At 40.7% G+C, this 20705-nt stretch overlaps 1 protein-coding gene across 1 annotated transcript; it reads right to left on the bottom strand.

The window, feature by feature from the left end:
• On the bottom strand, positions 19886–20239 carry LOC109234853. Its single transcript, XM_019400900.1, has one exon. The coding sequence runs from the start codon at positions 20237–20239 to the stop codon at positions 19886–19888; it is 354 nt and encodes a 117-aa protein (XP_019256445.1).

The raw sequence follows: 20705 nt of genomic DNA, 5'->3' as shown, positions 1-20705 counted from the left end.
ATTAAAGATACAATTTCAAGAGGCCAAGGCAAAATGGTCTGAGGTCCAAAATATTGTCCTTGCTACTGCCAAGCGCCAGGTTGCCTCTATTGAAAGGTTGAATAATTTGGAGGCAACCTTGAACTCCAAAGCTGAAGAAGTTGTTACTGCTGAGGAGAAGTGTGCCCAGATGGAAGCGAAGTATAAGAAGGTCATGGAGCACAATAAAGTTTACAACTCCACTATCCGTGACCTTGATGTCACCCTTCAGGTCGCAAGATCCGATGAAATAACATTTCGATCGAGGTTGATCGGCTTAAGTCAGAGCTTTAACGCCTAAAGGATTCCCTCATTGTTTAAAAAACATATTCGATGTATAGCATGAGGAGAAAAACCTAGGAAGAGGCCAAAGCAGGCGTCATTGATTTTGATGCCGAGATCGCCAAGGCCTGTGAGTGTTGATACCCAATTTTTCCCTAAGTATTTTTTTTTCAAATACTTTCAAAATAGCATATATAAGTATGCCCAAGTGTTTTAGTATTTTTCCTAATCATTAAAGGATTTCTAAATCAATTTTTAAATCAATTTATTGCCCATTTTAGCAGTACAAAAAAAACCAATAATTATTCCCAAAATTATCATTTTGGTGAATAACTTATTTTACTCTCATATTTATACCAAAATATAGCTAAGGTAATTTTTATACATTTTTTATAATTTATTTAGTATTTTAATGGATAAATTATGTAATTGCAATTTTAGCCCATTTTAAGAATTAATAGCATTCTATAATTATGAAATTGGTTCCAATATTTTTAAATTAATATTTATATATTATTAACTAATCCAGTACTTTTAATTTGCTTTCAAAATCATTTTTACTATTTTTTAAAAATAAAAGGGGGAAAGCTGGCTATTTAAAATATGGCCTCATTTCGTTTCAATTGCAGCCCCATTACATTTCGATTATAGCCATATTGACCCCCCTTCATTGACCCAATTTTGAATCCCAACCGGACCAGCCCAATTCCATACACTTAACCCATTTAAATTACCCGACCCAAACCCCTTTTAATCCAGGCAGTTGATCAATCTGATCAACGGCCACGATCTCCCCTTACCATTTTAATTCACCCAAACCCCCAACCCTAACTCATTTCACTCTATCAGCCTCCCCTGAATTCCTTTCCTCTCTCAAACACTCTCGAAGGTTCTTGAAACCCTAATCGCCTTCTACCATGTTCAACCTCAATCTCACCGGAATCCATGGCCTCTCAGGCCATGAATGGCCTATACTCACCTCCCTCTGCTCTTGAACGCTTGGTGTTCGAAGTTTCGAGGTCTGACCTCGATGGTGTCCGTTCAGATCTTCTCCGATTCAAGGTTCCATGGCCTCTCCGGCTTTGCTCCGGCGTATCCAAAGCATTTCGAGCCTGGTTCTGACTCATCCGACTTAGATCGGACCTTTTCCCAGCCTTTCTCGCTTTAGGTTCCTCTGAAACCCTAGCTATTCAAGGTTTTCTCTGTTTGTTTTCTTAAATCGGTTCTATATCTGTGCTCTACTCGAGTTCTTAAACGTTTTCCCCAATTTTTTCTTTCAAAAATTACTTCTCTTCGAATTAAGGTTTCTGGAAAAACTCAAACTGTTCTCTGACTTTTCTTTTCCTTTGTGTATATTTGTCATGCATGTGTTTCTACTGCTTTCTTATCTTTTTCTACTATATATGTTCTTCTGTGCCTTGTCTTTCTACTGTGTTTATACACCATGCTTACATGTTAGTCCTACTATATTTTTCCTATATGTCTTGTTGATATATTTTTTTTGGTATTTTGTGTTCTCCTACTGTATGTATCTCCTACGGAGTTCTTAAGTTCTTTGTTTGCCCTTTTACTGGACCTTGTTTGAGTTCTCTTTAAAAATATTTCTTCTACTATTTTCTTAAGTGTTATACTACCTCTTTTCGCTTCTGAACTTGTTTAAGTCCTAGGTTTTCTTAAAACATGTTCCTTCTACCCTCACTATGCTTCGAATCAGTTTCTTCACTTTGCTGTTTCAAACTTGCTATTGTATATGTTTGTTTTCTCATAAGTCTCTGAAAGAGACCTCTGAACCTGTTTCAATTATTTGTCTCCTCGTCTCTGTTTCTGATTCGAGTTGGAAACCCTAGGATTTGGGGTTTTGGCGAGTTTTGATCTTGTGTTTTGACTAGGGTTCTATTTTGGAACCCTGGACTCTCTCAGACTCACTCTGAGTCTATAAACTGAGCTTGAACTTCTTTGTTTATGACTCTAAACTTTTTCTATGCTAGACTCTTCTATTGATTGGTATGACAGTTCTTCGTACTTGAGCATGGCTGTATGTTTTTATATGTGTGATGAATCCTTTCTTCCAAAAAGGTTTTCAACTTTTGATTGATTCAGAATCCTCTTTTAGGTTTAATTGATTAGTACTAATTTTCCTTAAGTCGAGATTTTTCCCATCTTCCTGGCCTGGTTCATTCACATGAAATCTTCAATTGCTGATTTTAATGGTTGTTGATTGATTGCCTTTCCTTATTTTGCACAAACCGTGTGCTATCAAACTTTTTCCTTAAATAGATCTCTATGTATTTACCCTTCTTATACTGCATTGGAAAAATGATTGATCAACCTCTTGCCTTAATTATTTTACCCGTTTGAAATCAGAATCCCTTAACTAAAGGGAAACTTGTGTAATTAATTGACAACTGATTTTTTTTTAAATTATTCTCCTACCTTATTCTGCTTGACTTCTACAATATAAAAAGGGCAAGACTCCTTTCTCACAACAACAACCTCGAAATCCAACTTTTCAGACACTTTCAATTACACACTCTCAATTCAACACTTTTACACTACTCAATCTCATAGTTCTCTTCTAAAATCATAGTGTTCTAACTGCTTGCTTGCACTTTGGCTTTACAAGACTACTGCTTTATCTTTTTTTTCCCTGAAACTGGTATGTTCTAGTTTGGTTTTCAGCCTCATCCCAATGTGTTTACTTTACAGCTTCTACACCCCTGTCTGCTTTACTGCCTATGTTTAATGTTAATTAGCATGTCAATTCTTTTGCATATGTTTCTACTGTGAATCCCTACACCCCTGTCTGCTTTACTGCCTATGTTTAATGTTAATTAGCATGTCAATTTCTTTGCATATGTTTCTACTGTGAATCCCTACACCCCTGTCTGCTTTACTGCCTATGTTTAATGTTAATTAGCATGTCAACTTCTTTGCGTATGTTTCTGCTGTGAATCCATGCACCCCTATCCCCTTCTATGTATTTGAGTTGAAGTTCAGAACATGGCAACATCCAAATTGTTGCTCATGTTTGGACTTGATCCCTTAGGGGATCCTAACTCCCAAACAATATGTCTAACAGGCTGGTTGGGGTGTGCCAGCACTTCCAATTGCTAGGTATGACCACCAGCCTATCTTTGTTTTTCCCCCAAAATCCCTTTCTCTGTACTTACACTCATTCCTAGTTTCTAAGTTCTGCCCCCCTCCTGTGAGCCTTACCTTGGGACCTTGAGCTCCCTCTGAACTTGGACACTTGAGGGCTGGCTCTTCCACACTGCACTATTACTCAATCTTGTATTTGGGTGTAAGCACTGCCCGGAGTCCATGAGGCTCTTGGGAACTCTGCACACCCAAATGAGAAAGGCTTTGGATTTTGGTCTTTGGAGTTGGTTTACTTCATGCTTCAGGCAGGAAACCTGAATCAAGCTCTCCTTGGTTGTAAATTTTTTAGTTCTCTGATGTAATTTTACCTTTTGTTATTTATTCTGGGCTGTAATAACTTGTAATAACTATTGGGTCTCTTAGTGAAAAGGGGAGGGTCAATCATGTATGCAAAAGGGGTAGATATCATGTTCATAGGGAATTATTATGCTCCTGCACTCATATCCTGCTTTCAACTTCCATTTCTGTATTTCATATAGATACCATGTCTATAGGTTATGCATTTCATATAGAAACCATGTTTATAGGACTCTGTATTTCATATAGATACCATGTATATAGGTTATGCATTTCATATAGAAACCATGTTTATAGGATTCTGTATTTCATATAGATGCTATGTCTATAGGTTATGCATTTCATATAGAAACCATGTTTATAGGATTCTGTATCTCATATAGATACTATGTCTATAGTTTTCTGCACTTCTACATTATGTAGAGAACATGTCTTTAAAATCAGTATACTTCTTTTCTGAAACTAGTAGATATCATGCCTATAGGTTTTCGTTCAACACTTAGGTAAGCCACAGGGTAACTTATAAATTGAATCAGATTCTTATTAACTACAACCAGCTGGCAAGCCTTATTCGGGCTTCGTATCTGAAGTATGCAATAGATCAGTCTGCCACAACTTTTAAGTTTAAACAGACCCTAATCAGTACGTGTAAAGACATGCTAAACTATTCTTTCCTGTTTATTTATTATCATTTTGGGATTCGTCTATTCTTTATCAATAAAATGAGGCATTTAGCATCCTAAGTTCTCCAAATTAATTTGTCGCTAGGCCTACCTCTGTCATAAAGAGGTCCCCAAATTAGGACGCGATTTACATTTTAGTACTATGTGTTTAAATATTGCAACACTTTTATGACAACCAACTAACTTGGTTACCTTTTTTGTTTTATTTTGTTTTGTTATTCCCCTCCCCAAAGGTTAGTTCGTGCACTCTGGCAAGATCATCTTATTCCACGAGATCCAGGGCCCCTCCACCCACCCCTTCTCTTAGCCCTTCCATACAGGCGGTAAGTAGAGGAGCATGCCTCAATAACTTGACCGCCAGAGCCCGGCGTGCCTTGGGGTAGCAAGGCTGAACAAGCACCATGCACTATTTTGCTAGTTTACTTTCCTTTCGCATTTTATTTTTTGCAAGAAAGAGCTCCAATGTTCAAAACATTTATGCAATTTATCAAAGCATTTTAATTTTCTTATAAATCTTACTCTTATTATTTTCTCTCATTACTTTACTTATACAGCATTACTATTACTTATCTTGATGAACCAACGACTGTGACATGCAACGAGACAACGCAACAAACGGACATAGATTCAGAGGAAGATAATATACCGGAAGAGATTGTTAAGGAAGTTGAGAATTTCGAAAATAGGCCTAAGTCCAACTTGGACGAGACTAAGAGTGTTAACCTGGGAGATGCAGAAAACATCAAAGAAACACGAATCAGCATTCATTTGTCACCATCAGAGAAGCAAGAGTATACAGAGTTTCTAAGAGAGTATGAGGATATATTTGCCTGGTCGTACGATGACATGATTGGTCTGAGCACATCTATTGTGGCTCACAAACTGCCGACTGATCCGGCCTGTCCGCCAGTAAAACAGAAGCTCAGAAAATTCAAGCCAGATATGAGTTTGAAAATCAAGGAAGAGGTCACTAAGCAGGTCAAAGCTAAGGTTCTCAGGGTAGTAGAGTATCCAACATGGTTAGCCAACATTGTGCCAGTGCCAAAGAAGGACGGGAAGGTTAGAGTCTATGTTGACTACCGGGATTTCAACCGGGTCAGTCCAAAAGACGACTTCCCCTTGCCGAACATACACATCCTAATTGACAATTGCGCCAAGCACGAGTTGCAATCATTCGTAGATTGTTTTGCTGGGTATCATCAAATCTGGATGGATGAAGAAGATGCTGAAGAAACGGCTTTCATTACGCCGTGGGGAATGTACTGCTACAAGATGATGCCATTCGGGTTAAATAATGCTGGGGCCACCTACATGAGGGCCATGACCACCATTTTCCATGATATGATACACAAGGAGATCGAAGTATATGTAGACGATGTCATCATCAAGTCCAAGAAAGCTGTTGATCACATGGAAGATCTGAGGAAGTTCTTCAATAGACTGAGAAAGTATAACCTGAAACTCAATCCCGCGAAATGTGCATTTGGGGTTCCTGCCGGAAAACTACTTGGGTTTATTGTGAATCGCCGAGGGATAGAATTGGATCCATCAAAGGTCAAAGCTATTTAAGAATTGCCACCGCCGAAGAATAAGAAAGAAGTAATGAGTTTCTTGGGGAGACTTAACTACATCAACCGGTTCATAGCACAATCTACCGTTATCTGTGAGCCGATCTTCAAGATGTTGAAAAAGGACGTCGCTACCAAATGGACCAATGATTGCCAAAAGGCCTTCGATGGAATCAAGGAATACTTGTCAACACCGCCAGTTTTGGTCCCGCCCGAGCCAGGTAGACCCCTAATACTCTACCTTGCGGTATTGGATGGAGCGTTCGGTTGTGTTCTAGGGCAACATGGTGAAACGGGGAGAAAGGAGTAGGCCATCTACTATCTCAGCAAGAAGTTCACTCCGTACGAAGCTCGATATTCTCTGTTGGAGCGCACCTGTTGTGCTTTGACTTGGGTAGCCCAGAAGCTGAGGCACTATTTCTGTGCCTATACCACGTATCTCATATCAAGGATGGATCCATTGAAGTACATTTTTCAGAAGCCCATGCCCACTGGCAAGATGGCCAAGTGGCAAATCCTGCTGAGTGAACTCGACATTGTCTACGTGACCCAGAAAGTAGTCAAGGGACAGGCACTAGCGGATCATCTCGCTGAAAACCCTGTGGATGGAGAATACGAGCCCCTAAAGACGTATTTTCCGGACGAAGAGGTATCATTCATAGGAGAAGACATTGCAGAGTCCTATGATGGTTGGAGGATGTTTTTCGACGGAGCGGCAAATTTCAAAGGAGTTGGCATAGGAGCAGTCCTAGTGTCGAAAACTGGCCAGCATTATCCGGTGTTCGCCAAACTCAGGTTCCCCTACACCAACAACATGGCCGAGTACGAAGACTGCATCTTAGGGCTCAAAATGGCCATTGACATGAACATCCAAGAGTTGCTAGTGATTGGAGATTCGGACTTGCTTATACATCAGGTCCGAGAAGAATGGGCAACCAAGAACTCCAAGATACTCCCATACCTGCATCATGTACAGGAATTGTGAAAGAGGTTCACAAAGATGGAATTTCGGCATGTTCCCAGAGTCCAGAATGAGTTCGCCGATGCATTGGCTACCCTAGCCTCTATGATACAACACCCAGATAAGAACTTCATTGATCCTATTCCCGTGAAGATCTATGATCAGCCAGCTTATTGTGCTCATGTCGAAGAAGAAGCAGATGGAAAACCTTGGTTTCATGACATCAAGGAATATTTGGCCAAAGGAGAATATCCAGAGCTTGCAAATACCACTCATAAGCGCACACTTCGGAGACTGTGTAACAACTTCTTTCACAGCGGAGGAATCCTGTATAGGAGGACTCCGGATTTGGGATTACTAAAGTGTGTCGACGCAAAAGAAGCATCCAGGCTACTAGAAGAAATCCATGTCGGGACTTGTGGGCCACATATGAACGGCTTTGTCTTAGCCAAGAAGATACTCCGGGCAGGTTATTTTTGGATGACTATGGAGACGGACTGCATCCAGTATGTCCGAAAGTGCCACCGCTGTCAGATCCATGTAGACATGATCTGAGTGCTACCAAATGAGCTTAATGCAACATGCTCACCATGACCTTTCGCCGCCTGGGGAAAGGATGTTATTGGACCAATCGAGTCGGCCGCATCAAACGGGCACAGGTTTATCCTAGTAGCAATTGACTATTTCACCAAATGGGTTGAAGCAGCATCTTACAGAGCAGTGACTAAGAAAGTCGTGGCAGACTTCGTTCGTGATCGTATCGTTTGTCGATTTGGGATTCCAGAATCAATCATTACCGACAATGGTTCCAACCTCAACAGCGACTTGATGAAGGCTATGTGTGAAACCTTCAAGATCAAACACAAGAATTCCACAGCTTACAGGCCTCAGATGAATGGAGCCGTAGAAGCCGCCAACAAGAACATTAAGAAGATACTAAGGAAGATGATAGAAAAGCATAAACTGTGGCATGAGAAGTTATCATTTGCTTTATTGGGGTACCTCACCATAGTCCGCACATCAACTGGGCAACTCCCTACATGCTGGTTTACGGTACAGAAGCGGTCATTCCCGCCGAGGTAGAAATTCCCTCCCTAAGGATCATACAGGAAGCAGAACTCGACGATGCAGAATGGGTGAAGAGTCGTTACGAACAGTTAGCCCTCATAAATGGTAAAAGAATGAATGCAGTTTGCCATGGTCAGCTCTATCAGAACAGAATGTCCAGAGCCTTCAACAAGAGAGTCAAGCCAAGACGGTTCACACCGGGGCAACTGGTGTTAAAGAAAATTTTCCCGCATCAAGATAAAGCCAAAGGGAAATTCTCTCCCAACTGGCAGGGTTCGTACATGGTTCACCAGGTTCTGACAAGAGGAGCCCTCATACTTGCAGAAATGGACGGGGAAGTTTGGCCAAAACCAATCAATTCAGATGTAGTCAAACGATACTATGTGTAACCATTTATGATTTCCTTATGTAATTTGAACTACGTCTGACCTGATTCCCGTTTAAGATGGGATACGTAGGCAGCCTTATGGGTTCGGTCACAATTCAATAAAATTTTCATTCCCCCCTCCGCAATTGGAAACTGGGGCAGAATTTTGAGGAGGACCCTCAAAATTCCGAAGTAACTTCGGCTGATCATCGCAGCAGCCATCAGAAGCAGCAGCCCAGCAAACTGGGGCAGAATTTTGAGGAGGACCCTCAAAATTCAGTAGCAAGAGAAGTTGCAGTGTCTTGGACCACGTCTCGGTCATTGGTTCATCTAAGGAAAACTTTTTTTTAAATTATGCATTTATGCTATATTTTTACTAAATCATGCATGTTTGTCACCAAAATTGCTCTGTTTAGCAATGCTACCCCAATGATACCCACAGTGTAATCAGATCAAAGCCGAACAGGGCAAGCAAAGTCAGCGGGGACACGAACTAACCTTTCCCCTTTACAAAACTCACGATTTCTCTTTGGATGCAGGCACCCAAGTCGAAAAATTATATATTATACACTCATACTATTCAGGAATACAACTCTCTGAATGATCACTTCACAATCGCTATTCGCATACAATATCCCCAGCAGCCACAATATCACAATCAGCTACCAGCTATCAGCTAAGAATTTTTATTACTATTCGCCTTTCATCTTTTGCATATGGCTACCATTCTGCCTTATGAGGTTAAGCTCTACCTCCGTCTGCATTTCTTGCATTGCATAAGGCTACCATTCTGCCTTCTGAGGTTAAGCTCTACCTCTATCTGCATTTCTTGCATTGTATAAGGCTACTATTCTGCCTTCCGAGGTTAAGCTCTACCTCCATCTGCATAAGGCTACCATTCTGCCTTCCGAGACTAAGCTCTGTCTCCGTCTGCATTTTTGCATTGCATAAGGCTACCATTCTGCCTTCCGAGACTAAGCTCTGTCTCCATCCGTATTTTTGCATTGCATAAGGCTACCATTCTGGCTTCCGAGGTTAAGCTCTACCTCCATCTACATCGGCTGAAATATCGCCACTTCATTTAAATCCTGCATCGGCTGAAAGATCGCCATTTTACTTACATTTTTGCATTGGCTGAAATATCGCCACTTCATTTAAATCCTGCATCGGCTGAAAGATCGCCATTTTACTTACATTTTTGCATGGCTGAAATATCACCACTTCATTTAAATCCTGCACCGGCTGAAAGATCGCCATTTTATTTACATTCTTGCATCGGCTGAAAGATCGCCACTTATTGCATTTCATGGGCTGAAAGATCGCCAAACTGTCCAAGGGTGTCATTGTTCGGAGGCACCACTCGCATAGCCCGAAAACACCATGCCATGGCCTGAGGACTCCTTTTATCTCTTGCATATCATTATTCAAAGGCATCATCGCTCGGAGGCATCATTCTCATAGCCCGAGAGCATCATTTCATAGCCTGCGAATTCTTTATTATATGTTTCATGCCGAGGACATCATGGTCCGAGGACGTCATCCTAACCATCCGAGGACAGCATTCATGGTCCGACGGGAAATTGCATCATGTTTAAATTTATGCACAATACATGCATGTATTGCTTATCTGCAGGTAAACCAGTGAGAAATGGCCATCTCAGCAGGAGCGATCCTGCTCTGGTTCCCGCGGCGCTATTAGACTCTTAACCACCCATCCCAACCTAGGTATCGCGTCCGTTCTTGAAAGATCTCCATCGGCATACTCCGCTGGCGGATCCTGAACTACATATGGCCTGATTCCTGTAAGACCAGGGATATGTAGGCAGCTCAGGAACCAGAGCACGGTCAAATTCTTCGAACCGTTTCGTTCGGTCAAAATTGGCCATCATATCTTTACCCGACAACTCTTTCATCCTTCCCGGGTAAAGAGGGGCAGTTTTTGATACCCAATTTTTCCCTAAGTATTTTTCTTGCAAATACTTTCAAAATAGCATATATAAGTATGCCCAAGTGTTTTAGTATTTTTCCTAATCTTTAAAGGATTTCTAAATTAATTTTTAAATCAATTTATTACCCATTTTTGCAGTACAAAAAAAAATCAATAATTATTCCCAAAATTATCATTTTGGTGAATAACTTATTTTACTCTCATATTTATACGAAAATATAGCTAAGGTAATTTTTATACATTTTTTACAATTTATTTAGTATTTTAATGGATAAATTGCGTGAAATTGCAATTTTAGCCTATTTTAAGAATTAATAGCATTCTATAATTATGAAATTGGTTCTAAAATAAAAGGGGAAAAACTGGCTATTTAAAATTTGGCCTCATTTCGTTTCAATTGCAGCCCCATTACATTTCGATTATAGCCACATTGACCCCCCCTAATTGACCCAATTTTGAATCCCAACCGGACCAGCCCAATTCCATACCCTTAACCCGTTTTAATTACCCGACCCAAACCCCTTTTAATCCAGGCCGTTGATCAATCTGATCAACGGCCACGATCTCCCCTTACCATTTTAATTCACCCAAACCCCCAACCCTAACTCATTTCACTCTATCAGCCGCCCCTGAATTCCTTTCCTCTCTCAAACTCTCTCGAAGGTTCTTGAAACCCTAATCGTCTTCTACCATGTTCAACCTCAATCTCACCGGAATCCATGGCCTCTCAGGCCATGGATGGCCTATACTCACCTCCCTCTGCTCTTGAACGCTTGGTGTTCGAAGTTTCGAGGTCTGACCTCGATGGTGTCCGTTCAGATCTTCTCCGATTCAAGGTTCCATGGCCTCTCCGGCTTTGCTTCGGCGTATCCAAAGCATTTCGAGCCTGGTTCTGACTCATCCGACTTAGATCGGACCTTTTCCAAGCCTTTCTCGCTTTAGGGTTCCTCTAAAACCCTAGCTATTCAAGGTTTTCTCTGTTTGTTTTCTTAAATCGGTTCTATATCTGTGCTCTACTTGAGTTCTTAAACGTTTTCCCCAAGTTTTTCTTTTAAAAATTACTTCTCTTCGATTTAGGGTTTCTGGAAAAACTCAAACTGTTCTCCGACTTTTCTTTTCCATTGTGTATATTTGTCACGCATGTGCTTCTACTGCTTTCTTATGTTTTTCTACTATATATGTTCTTCTGTGCCTTGTCTTTCTACTGTGTTTATACACCATGCTTACACGTTCGTCCTACTGTGTTTTTCCTATATGTCTTGTTGATATATTTTTTCTGGTATTTTGTGTTCTCCTACTGTATGTATCTCCTACGGAGTTCTTAAGTTCTTTGTTTGCCCTTTTACTGGACCTTGTTTGAGTTCTCTTTAAAAATGTTTCTTCTACTATTTTCTTAAGCGTTATACTACCTCTTTTCGCTTCTCAACTTGTTTAAGTCCCATGCTTTCTTAAAACATGTTCCTTCTACCCTCACTATGCTTCGAATCAGTTTCTTCACTTTGCTGTTTCAAACTTGCTATTGTATCTGTTTGTTTTCTCATAAGTCTCTGAAAGAGACCTTTGAACCTGTTTCAATTATTTGTCTCCTCGTCTCTGTATCTGATTCGAGTTGGAAACCCTAGGATTTGGGGTTTTGGCGAGTTTTGATCTTGTGTTTTGACTAGGGTTCTATTTTGGAACCCTGGACTCTCTCAGACTCACTCTGAGTCTATAAACTGAGCTTGAACTTCTTTGTTTATGACTCTAAATTTTTTCTATGCTAGACTCTTCTATTGATTGGTATGACAGTTCTTCGTACTTGAGCATGGCTGTATGTTTTTATATATGGGATGAATCCTTTCTTCCAAAAAGGTTTTCAACTTTTGATTGATTCAGAATCCTCTTTTAGGTTTAATTGATTAGTACTGATTTTCCTTAAGTCGAGATTTTTCCCATCTTCCTGGCCTGGTTCATTCACATGAAATCTTCAATTGCTGATTTTACTGGCTGTTGATTGCCTTTCCTTATTTTGCACAAACCGTGTGCTATCAAACTTTTTCCTTAAATAAATCTCTATGTATTTACCCTTCTTGTACTGCTTTGGAAAAGTGTTTGATCAACCTCCTTCCTTAATTATTTTACCCGTTTGAAATCAGAATCCCTTAACTAAAGGGAAACTTGTGTAATTGATTGACAACTGACTTTTTTTAAATTATTCTCCTACCTTATTCTGCTTGCCTTCTACAATATAAAAAGGGGCAAGACTCCTTTCTCACAACAACAACCTCGAATTCAGCTTTTCAGACACTTTCAATTACACACTCTCAATTCAACACTTTTACACTACTCAATCTCATAGTTCTCTTCTAAAATCATAGTGTTCTAACTGCTTGCTTGCACTTTGGATTTACAAGACTACTGCTTTCCCTTCTTTTTTCCTGAAACTGGTATGTTCTAGTTTAGTTTTCAGCCTCATCCCAATGTGTTTACTTTACAGCTTCTACACCCCTGTCTGGTTTTACTGCCTATGTTTAATGTTAATTAGCATGTCAATTCCTTTGCATATCTTTCTAATGTGAATCCCTACACCCCTGTCTGCTTTACTGCCTATATTTAATGTAAATTAGCATGTCAATTCCTTTGCATATGTTTCTACTGTGAATCCCTACACCCCTGTCTGCTTTACTGCCTATGTTTAATGTTAATTAGCATGTCAAATTCTTTGCGTATGTTTCTACTGTGAATCCCTATACCCCTCTCCCCTTCTATGTATTTGAGTTGAAGTTCACAACATGGCAACATCCAAATTGTTCCTCATGTTTGGACTTGATCCCTTAGGGGATCCTAACTCCCAAACAATATGTCTAACAGGCTGGTTGGGGTGTGCCAGCACTTCCAATTGCTAGGTATGACCACCATCCTATCTTTGCTTTTCCCCCAGAATCCCTTTCTCTGCACTTACATTCACTCCTAGTTTCTAAGTTCTGCCCCCCTCCTGTGAGCCTTGCCTTGGGACCTTGAGCTCCCTCTGAACTTGGACACTTGAGGGCTGGCTCTTCCACACTGCACTATGACTCAATCTTGTATTTGGGTGTAAGCATTGCCCAGAGTCCATGAGGCTCTTGGGAACTCTGACACACCCAAATGAGAAAGGCTTTGGATTTTGGTCTTTGGAGTTGGTTTACTTCATGCTTCAGGCAGGAAACCTGAATCAGGCTCTCCTTGGTTGTAAATTTTTTAGTTCTCTGATGTAATTTTACCTTTTCTTATTTATTTTGGGCTGTAATAACTTGTAATAACTATTGGGGCTGTTAGTGAAAAGGGGAGGGTCAATCATGCATGCAAAAGGGGTAGATATCATGTTCATAGGGAATTATTATGCTCCTGCACTCATATCCTGCTTTCAACTTCCATTTCTGTATTTCATATAGATACCATGTCTATAGGTTATGCATTTCATAGAAACCATGTTTATAGGATTCTGTATTTTATATAGATACCATGTCTATAGGTTATGCATTTCATATAGAAACCATGTTTATAGGATTCTGTATTTCATATAGATGCTATGTCTATAGGTTATGCATTTCATATAGAAACCATATTTATAGGATTCTGTATCTCATATAGATACTATGTCTATAGGTTTCTGCACTTCTACATTATGTAGAGAACATGTCTATAAGTCATCTCCAAATGCTGCATATCATATAGCTAACATGCCTATAGGACTTCCTGAATTTTGCATCATCATCCGTCACTAGGCAAACCTGTTTATAGGTTTAGAATAACTAACAGCATTTAGATACCATGCCTTAGGACTTCTGCACTCTTGTTTTGATTGTAAAAAAAAAAAATTAAAATCAATAGCACCTAGAAAGCATGCCTATAGGAGTTATCAACTAATCTAAATCGTCCATTCGCTTATGTCTAAAATCAGTAGTAGCAAATGCTTAACATCTGCAGAATTTATGTTTTTAACAAGTCCTCTTCTTTATAATCAGTATACTTCTTTTCTGAAACTAGTAGATATCATGCCTATAGGTTTTCGTTCAACACTTAGGCAAACCACATGGTAACTTACAAATTGAATCAGATTCTTATTAACTACAACCAGCAGGCAGGCCTGATTCGGGCTTCTTAACTGAAATATGTAATAGATCAGTCTACCACAACTTTTAAGTTTAAACAGACCCTAATCAGTACGTGTAAAGACATGCTAAACTATATGCTTCTCTTTGTTTTTTAAGGAGGTTTGTTTGAGCCCTTTCTATCTGTTATGTGCTTCTCCCCCATATTTGTTACATATGTGTTTTGATTGTCGCCTTAGAATTTTGTCCTTTGAAACTATAAAACCTCACATCCCTTCCCTTTAGGATTTGTAGTCCCAAATACCTCCGGGACTGATAGGATCGGGGCGGGTAGTAGCATGCAATAAGAAAACGAGACTATTCCGCGTTTTAATACCTTAACGGGGTGGGAAAGGGTAGATATGGATATGATGACCACGCGATAACACCACGTGTATAAACGGTTACCGGGTGTTGTGTGGGATGATCCACATTATTTATGAACCTAGGACCCCCCCTCCCTTTACTTGTTTATTTTAAAAAGACTGCTTTTCTCAAATTTCAGCTTCTTTAATCTTTTTTTTAACTTCAATTACTTGCAGTAATTATGTGAAAACCCCTTCCCTTTACTTGTTTATTTTCAGAATTTCAAAGACTACTTTCTTCCCAAACTTCAGCTTCTTTAGTTTCTTTTAATTTCAATTGCTCGCAACCATTATGTGAAAACTTCCTCGTATTTGTAACTTCTTCTTGTTGTTTTCACTTAAAGTCACGATTATAGCATGGCCAGGAACCACAATAGTGGATCTTGAGGGGTGCCTAACACCTTCCCCTCGGAATAATTTCAAGCCCTTACCCAATCTCTGGTTTCTAAATCAAAATTCTTCTTAGTCTTCTAATGCACTTAATCATTAGGTGGTGACTCTTCAATTTAAACCCAATTCCCAAAAGGAAACGAGTTGTCCGCCCAAATGTCATAAACCCAATTTCGCGAGAAAAAGGGGGCATCGACAGTGAGTTGGAGTCAACTGCCCGAAGGAGCCTCCTGGTTCAACCTGATGCAACTGACTCTTCAGGTACCGGTTCCGCATTCTCGAGAACTGAAGAGGAACTTGAAGGGGCTGATGATGAAGGCCAAGGTTCCATGTCGGCGGCAGATCCGCCTACTTCTCCTGGGGGCGCAAACGTTTCTCTTCCCCCAAGTTCTGGGGACGCAGTAGTTTAGTTTTTTTCTAATTCATACTCTTGTACTTATGCTTCTTGGCACGTTTGTTATATAAAAGTGCTTTTTCGTTTAAGCATTGTGCAAATTTTACTTTTTTGCGTCGAGTTATGCAAGGCTTCAGGTGTATTTTTCTCCGATGGCATTTTTATTCCGGATATAAATTCTTCTGAAACCAACCCTTTACTATGAGGGTTTCATAATAGAGGGCCCTCTTATGTTTACGGTGCTCTTGAAGAGGACGTCTCCTGTTCATTCAGGCACTAGCATTTGAAGTACATGATTAACTTTAAAACGATAAAATTAATTCATTGTTTGGACAAGAAATAAGATAAAAATAAAAGAAATTTATTTATTGGTTTCATTTTCAAAAGTACATAAGCATTCGTTGTGCTGAAAAGAAATTGCCATTATTTGTGGCTAATTCGTGCAACTTGTTTCTACGGGGCAGGCCACGCAGGCCCCGGTCCGATGATACATCTTTGTTCCCAATTTTTCATAGTACTAGTTTGTCTGGCAATAATATTTCCTTATTCTCATATCATTCCCCCCCCCCCCCAAGTGTTCAAATGCGAAGAATGCGAATTGGAGCACTAGAAGTCTCGCTCCTTTGAAGATCCGACTAGTGAATGGTTGGATAATCTTTGGTCTGATAGCAAACTTCACTTCTCGTTAGGAACTTTACTATAAAGCCAAAGATTATCTAACCAACCCCCAGTGGCTTGCACTCGTGAATGGTCGAGTAACCTTTGGCCCGATAGAAAGCTTTAATTCTCGGTAGGAACTTTGCTACCGAGCAAAAGATTATCTAACCATCCCGTAGCGGTTCATTGTGAGCTTTTCGTTGCTTCCTCATTAAAAGTCTTGCAGAAAAACCTAATTGGGACAAAATCTAGACGAAGGGAAAAAGAGTATAGCACATACTTTAAGTATAAGTGGTATTCATCAGCAATAGTATCTTTTGAGGTGCGTTACATTCCAGTTGTTCGGCAATTTTACTCCGTCATGATTTTCCAGTTCATATGGTCCTTTCTTGGTGACAGCTGAAACCCGCTAGGGGCCTTTCCACGTTACCCAGCTTTCCTGCGTTGAGCTCTCGATTATTTTGAGTCACTTTCCTTAAAACCAAATCTCCCACTTTGAAATAGCGGAGATTGGCTCTTCGATTATAATATCTTTCCATTCTTTGTTTCTGGGCCGCCATCTTTATGTGCGCTAAGTCCCCGCGTTCGTCAAGCAGCTCCAATATAACCAGCAACGCTTCTTTGTTTGTTTCTTCGTCCGTCCGAAAGTATCTCAGGGTAGGTTCTCCCACTTCCACCAGGATCAATGCTTCTGCTCCGTATAAAAGAGTGAAAGGTGTCTCTCTCGTTCTTGATTTGGCCGTTGTCCGGTATGCCCATATCACTCCTGGTAACTCTTCGGGCCACTGGCCTTTGGCTGCTTCCAATCTTTTTCTGAGATTTTGAATGATCACCTTATTTATCGATTGCTCTTGGCCATTTGCACTCGGGTGGTACAGTGAAGATGTGATTCTTCTAACTTTCAAGTCTTCAAGGAATTTAGTGACCTTTGCACCTATAAATTGTGGCCCGTTGTTGCAATCTATCTCATTTGTTATCCCGACCCTGCAAATTATGTTCTCCCACAGGAAATCGACCACTTCGCGCTCGCCGATTTTCTAGTAAGGACCTGCTCAACCCACTTAGAGAAATAGTCAGTTAAAAGTAAAAGAAATCTTACCTTACCGGACCAGCGACAGCGGATTGACTATATCCATCCCCTATTTCATGAATGGCCAGGGAGACAATACCGAATGCACTAGTTCTACTGGTTGATGTACAAACAGCGCGTGGCATTGACACTTGTCATATTCATGAACAAATGTCTTAGTGTCTTGTTCCATCCGAAGCTAGTAGTAACTGCCCTAATTAGCTTTAATACCAGCGAGCTCGCACCCGAGTGATTTCCACAAATTACTTTGTGAACTTCTCTCATGACGTAATTAGCCTTGGAGGCTTCTAAACATCAGGCCAATGGGCCTTTCAAAGAGTTTCTATACAATTGGCATCCCCTGAAGAAGCAACAAGTTGCATTAGTGCGTAGTACCCGGGATTCCTTGGGATCTTCGGGTAGTTTTCCGTGCTCAAGATAGTCAATGATCTCATTTCTCCAGTCCCAAATGAAATTGGTCGCATTTACTTCATAATAGCCATCCACATCCAATACCGAATGCATAAGTTGTACGAGCGTACTGGATTCTGATCCCTTCATTTCCATGGACGAGCCTAGATTGGCCAGTGTGTCTGTTTCCATATTTTTTTCTCTCGGGATGTGCGTAATTGACCATTCCTTGAACCGTGCGAGCAGAGTCTGGACTTCTACTATATATTTTTGCATGCGTTCCTTTTTGGTGTCGAAGATCCCGTATACCTGATTTACTACTAGTTGGGAATCGCACTTGATTTATATGACCTTGGAGTCCAGTCCCTGGGCCAGCTAAGTCCTGCAATCAAAGCCTCATACTCATCTTCATTGTTAGTCAAGGGAACAATTCTTATGGCCTGCCTCATGGTTTCTTCCGAGGGCGTGATTAATACTACCTAGAGCCCGGACCCTTTCACATTGGAATCTCTGTCCGTGAACAAGGTCAAGACTCCTGATGTCGATTTCGACACCATCACTGCTTCTTTGGTGGCCAAGGTCAGCAGTCCAGGACTGAAATCGGCCACAAAGTCGGCCAAAACTTGTGACTTGATCGGAGTCCTAAGTTTATACTCTATGTCAAATTCACTCATTTCGACTGCCTATTTGGCTAGTCGAGCTGAAAGTTCAGGTTTGTGAAGGATATTCCGCAGGGGAAAGGTTGTCACCACGGCTATCTAGTGGCATTGAAAATAAGGCCTAAGCTTTCGAGCGGCGACTACAAGAGCTAAGCCCAATTTTTCAAGGTGTGCGTAGCGAGTTTCCGCTCCTATTAAAATTTTACTAACATAATAAATAGGAGATTTTGTACCTTCATCTTCACGGACTAAAACGGTATTTACCGCTACCTCTGAGACCGCTAAGTAAATTAGCAACTTTTTGCCTTCCTCCGGTTTAGATAATAACGGAGGGCTCAATAAATACCTTTTCAAATCTTTCAAAGCCTGTTGGCATTCCGGAGTTCATTCGAAGTTGTTCTTCTTTTCAGAAGTGAGAAGAAGTGATGGCATTTTTCTGCAGACCGGGAAATGAACCTGCTTAAAGCGGTCAATCTGCCTGTTAACCTCTGAACCTCTTTCACATTTGATAGTTGATCGGGAATGTCCTCAATGGCTTTAACTTAATCGGGATTGACTTCGATCCCCCTTTGTGACACCAGGAACCCCAACAAACGTACCGGAGTTGACTCTGAATGCACACTTTTCGGGGTTAAGCTTTATGTTGTGTTTTCTTAGGATGTCAAAGATTTCTTGGAGGTTTTTAAGATGATCACCTGCGTTCAAACACTTGACCAGCACATCATCTATGTAAACTTCCATTGTTTTCCCTATTTACTTTTCAAACAATTTGTTCACAAGCCTCTGATAAGTGGCTTCAGCGTTCTAAAGCCCGAAAGGCATCCCATTATAGCAATATGTGCCAAAGTTCGTTATGAATGAAGTATTTTCCTGATCCTCCAGGTTCATTTTGATTTGGTTGTACCCGGAATAGGAATCGATGAAACTCATCAACTCGTGCTCGATCGTCGCATCAATCATTTGATCAATGTTTGGCAATGGGAATGAGTATTTTGGGCACGCCTTATTCAGATCCTTATAATCTACGCACATGCAAAATTTATTATTCTTTTTTGGTACTACTACTATATTAGCCAGCCAGTCAGGATACATTACCTCCCGCTTTGAACCGATATCAAGCAATCGAGTTACCTCTTCTTTGACAAACATGTTTCTGAGCTCGTTGATTAAGAGTTTCTTCTGCCTTATCGGAGAGATGTTAGGATGTATGCTTACTTGTACACGGCCACCTCTAGTGGGATACATGTCATATCCGTATGCGACCATGCAAAACAATCAACATCAAATTTTAGAAATTCTATAAATCCTGACCCAAGTGGAATTTCCTCTCCAAGAATTTTTTGAACAATGCGACTTGTTCGAGTTCTTCCGCTGTGAATTTGGTTGCGTTTGTTTCTTCGGGTACCTGATAGGATTCTGATGACTCCCCTCCTTTGTCGACTTTATTTGGCTTGGGGGCAGGCGTCGGTCCCTGTAATTGCTATGCCGCATGTTCCTTCCCTTTGCTACTGGAAACCGAGATCGCATTCATCTCCCTTGTCGCCGATTGATCTCCTCTTATTTGCTTATTTCCCTCTAGAGTTGGGAATTTCAGACGTTGATGGTAAGCTAACAGCATATCCTTTATCTCATGTAGCCAAGGTCTTCCAAGAATAAGACTGTAGCTCATATAGCCATCTACTACTTCAAACAGGGTCGTCTTCATTACCCCTTCGGCATTCGTGGGTAGCAGAATCTCCCCTTGAGTTGTCACGCTTGCTAAGTTGAACCCGACGACGAGCTTTGTGGATGAATGATGCTTCCGGTTAGCTTGACTTATTCCAGCACTCTCCATTGGATAATATTGGGTGAACTTCCTGGGTCCACCAAAACACATTTAATTTTAAAATCTAAAACATTACGAAAATTACTAAGGAATCATTGTGTGGTAGCAGGAGTCCATCTGCGTCCTCCTCCGTAAAGGTGATATCGTCCTCGGCGACTTCTCGGAGTCTCTTGTTACGGGTCACCGATACCTTGTCTTTTTTGCTGCCGAAAAGGTTGCACCATTAATCTCGTTCCCTCAAAAATCATGTTGATCGTTAGACGAGGAGGATCTTCTCCTGCTTTCGAGGGTTCCGAATTATCCTAGTTGCGACTGTAGTTGTTCTTAGCCTGGTCGCTTAAGAACTCTCGGAGATAGCCATTTTTTAACAATGTCGCCACATCCCCGCGCAGATGTCGACAGTCCCTAGTCCGGTGGCCGTTAGTCCCATGATACTCATACCATAGATTAGGATCCCTCTGACTGGAGTCGGATC

This window comes from Nicotiana attenuata, chromosome 11 (assembly GCF_001879085.1).
Source record: "Nicotiana attenuata strain UT chromosome 11, NIATTr2, whole genome shotgun sequence".
Taxonomy (NCBI): domain Eukaryota; kingdom Viridiplantae; phylum Streptophyta; class Magnoliopsida; order Solanales; family Solanaceae; genus Nicotiana; species Nicotiana attenuata.
Note: the sequence above shows the minus strand (reverse complement) of the source record. Positions and strands in the feature narration are given on the sequence as shown.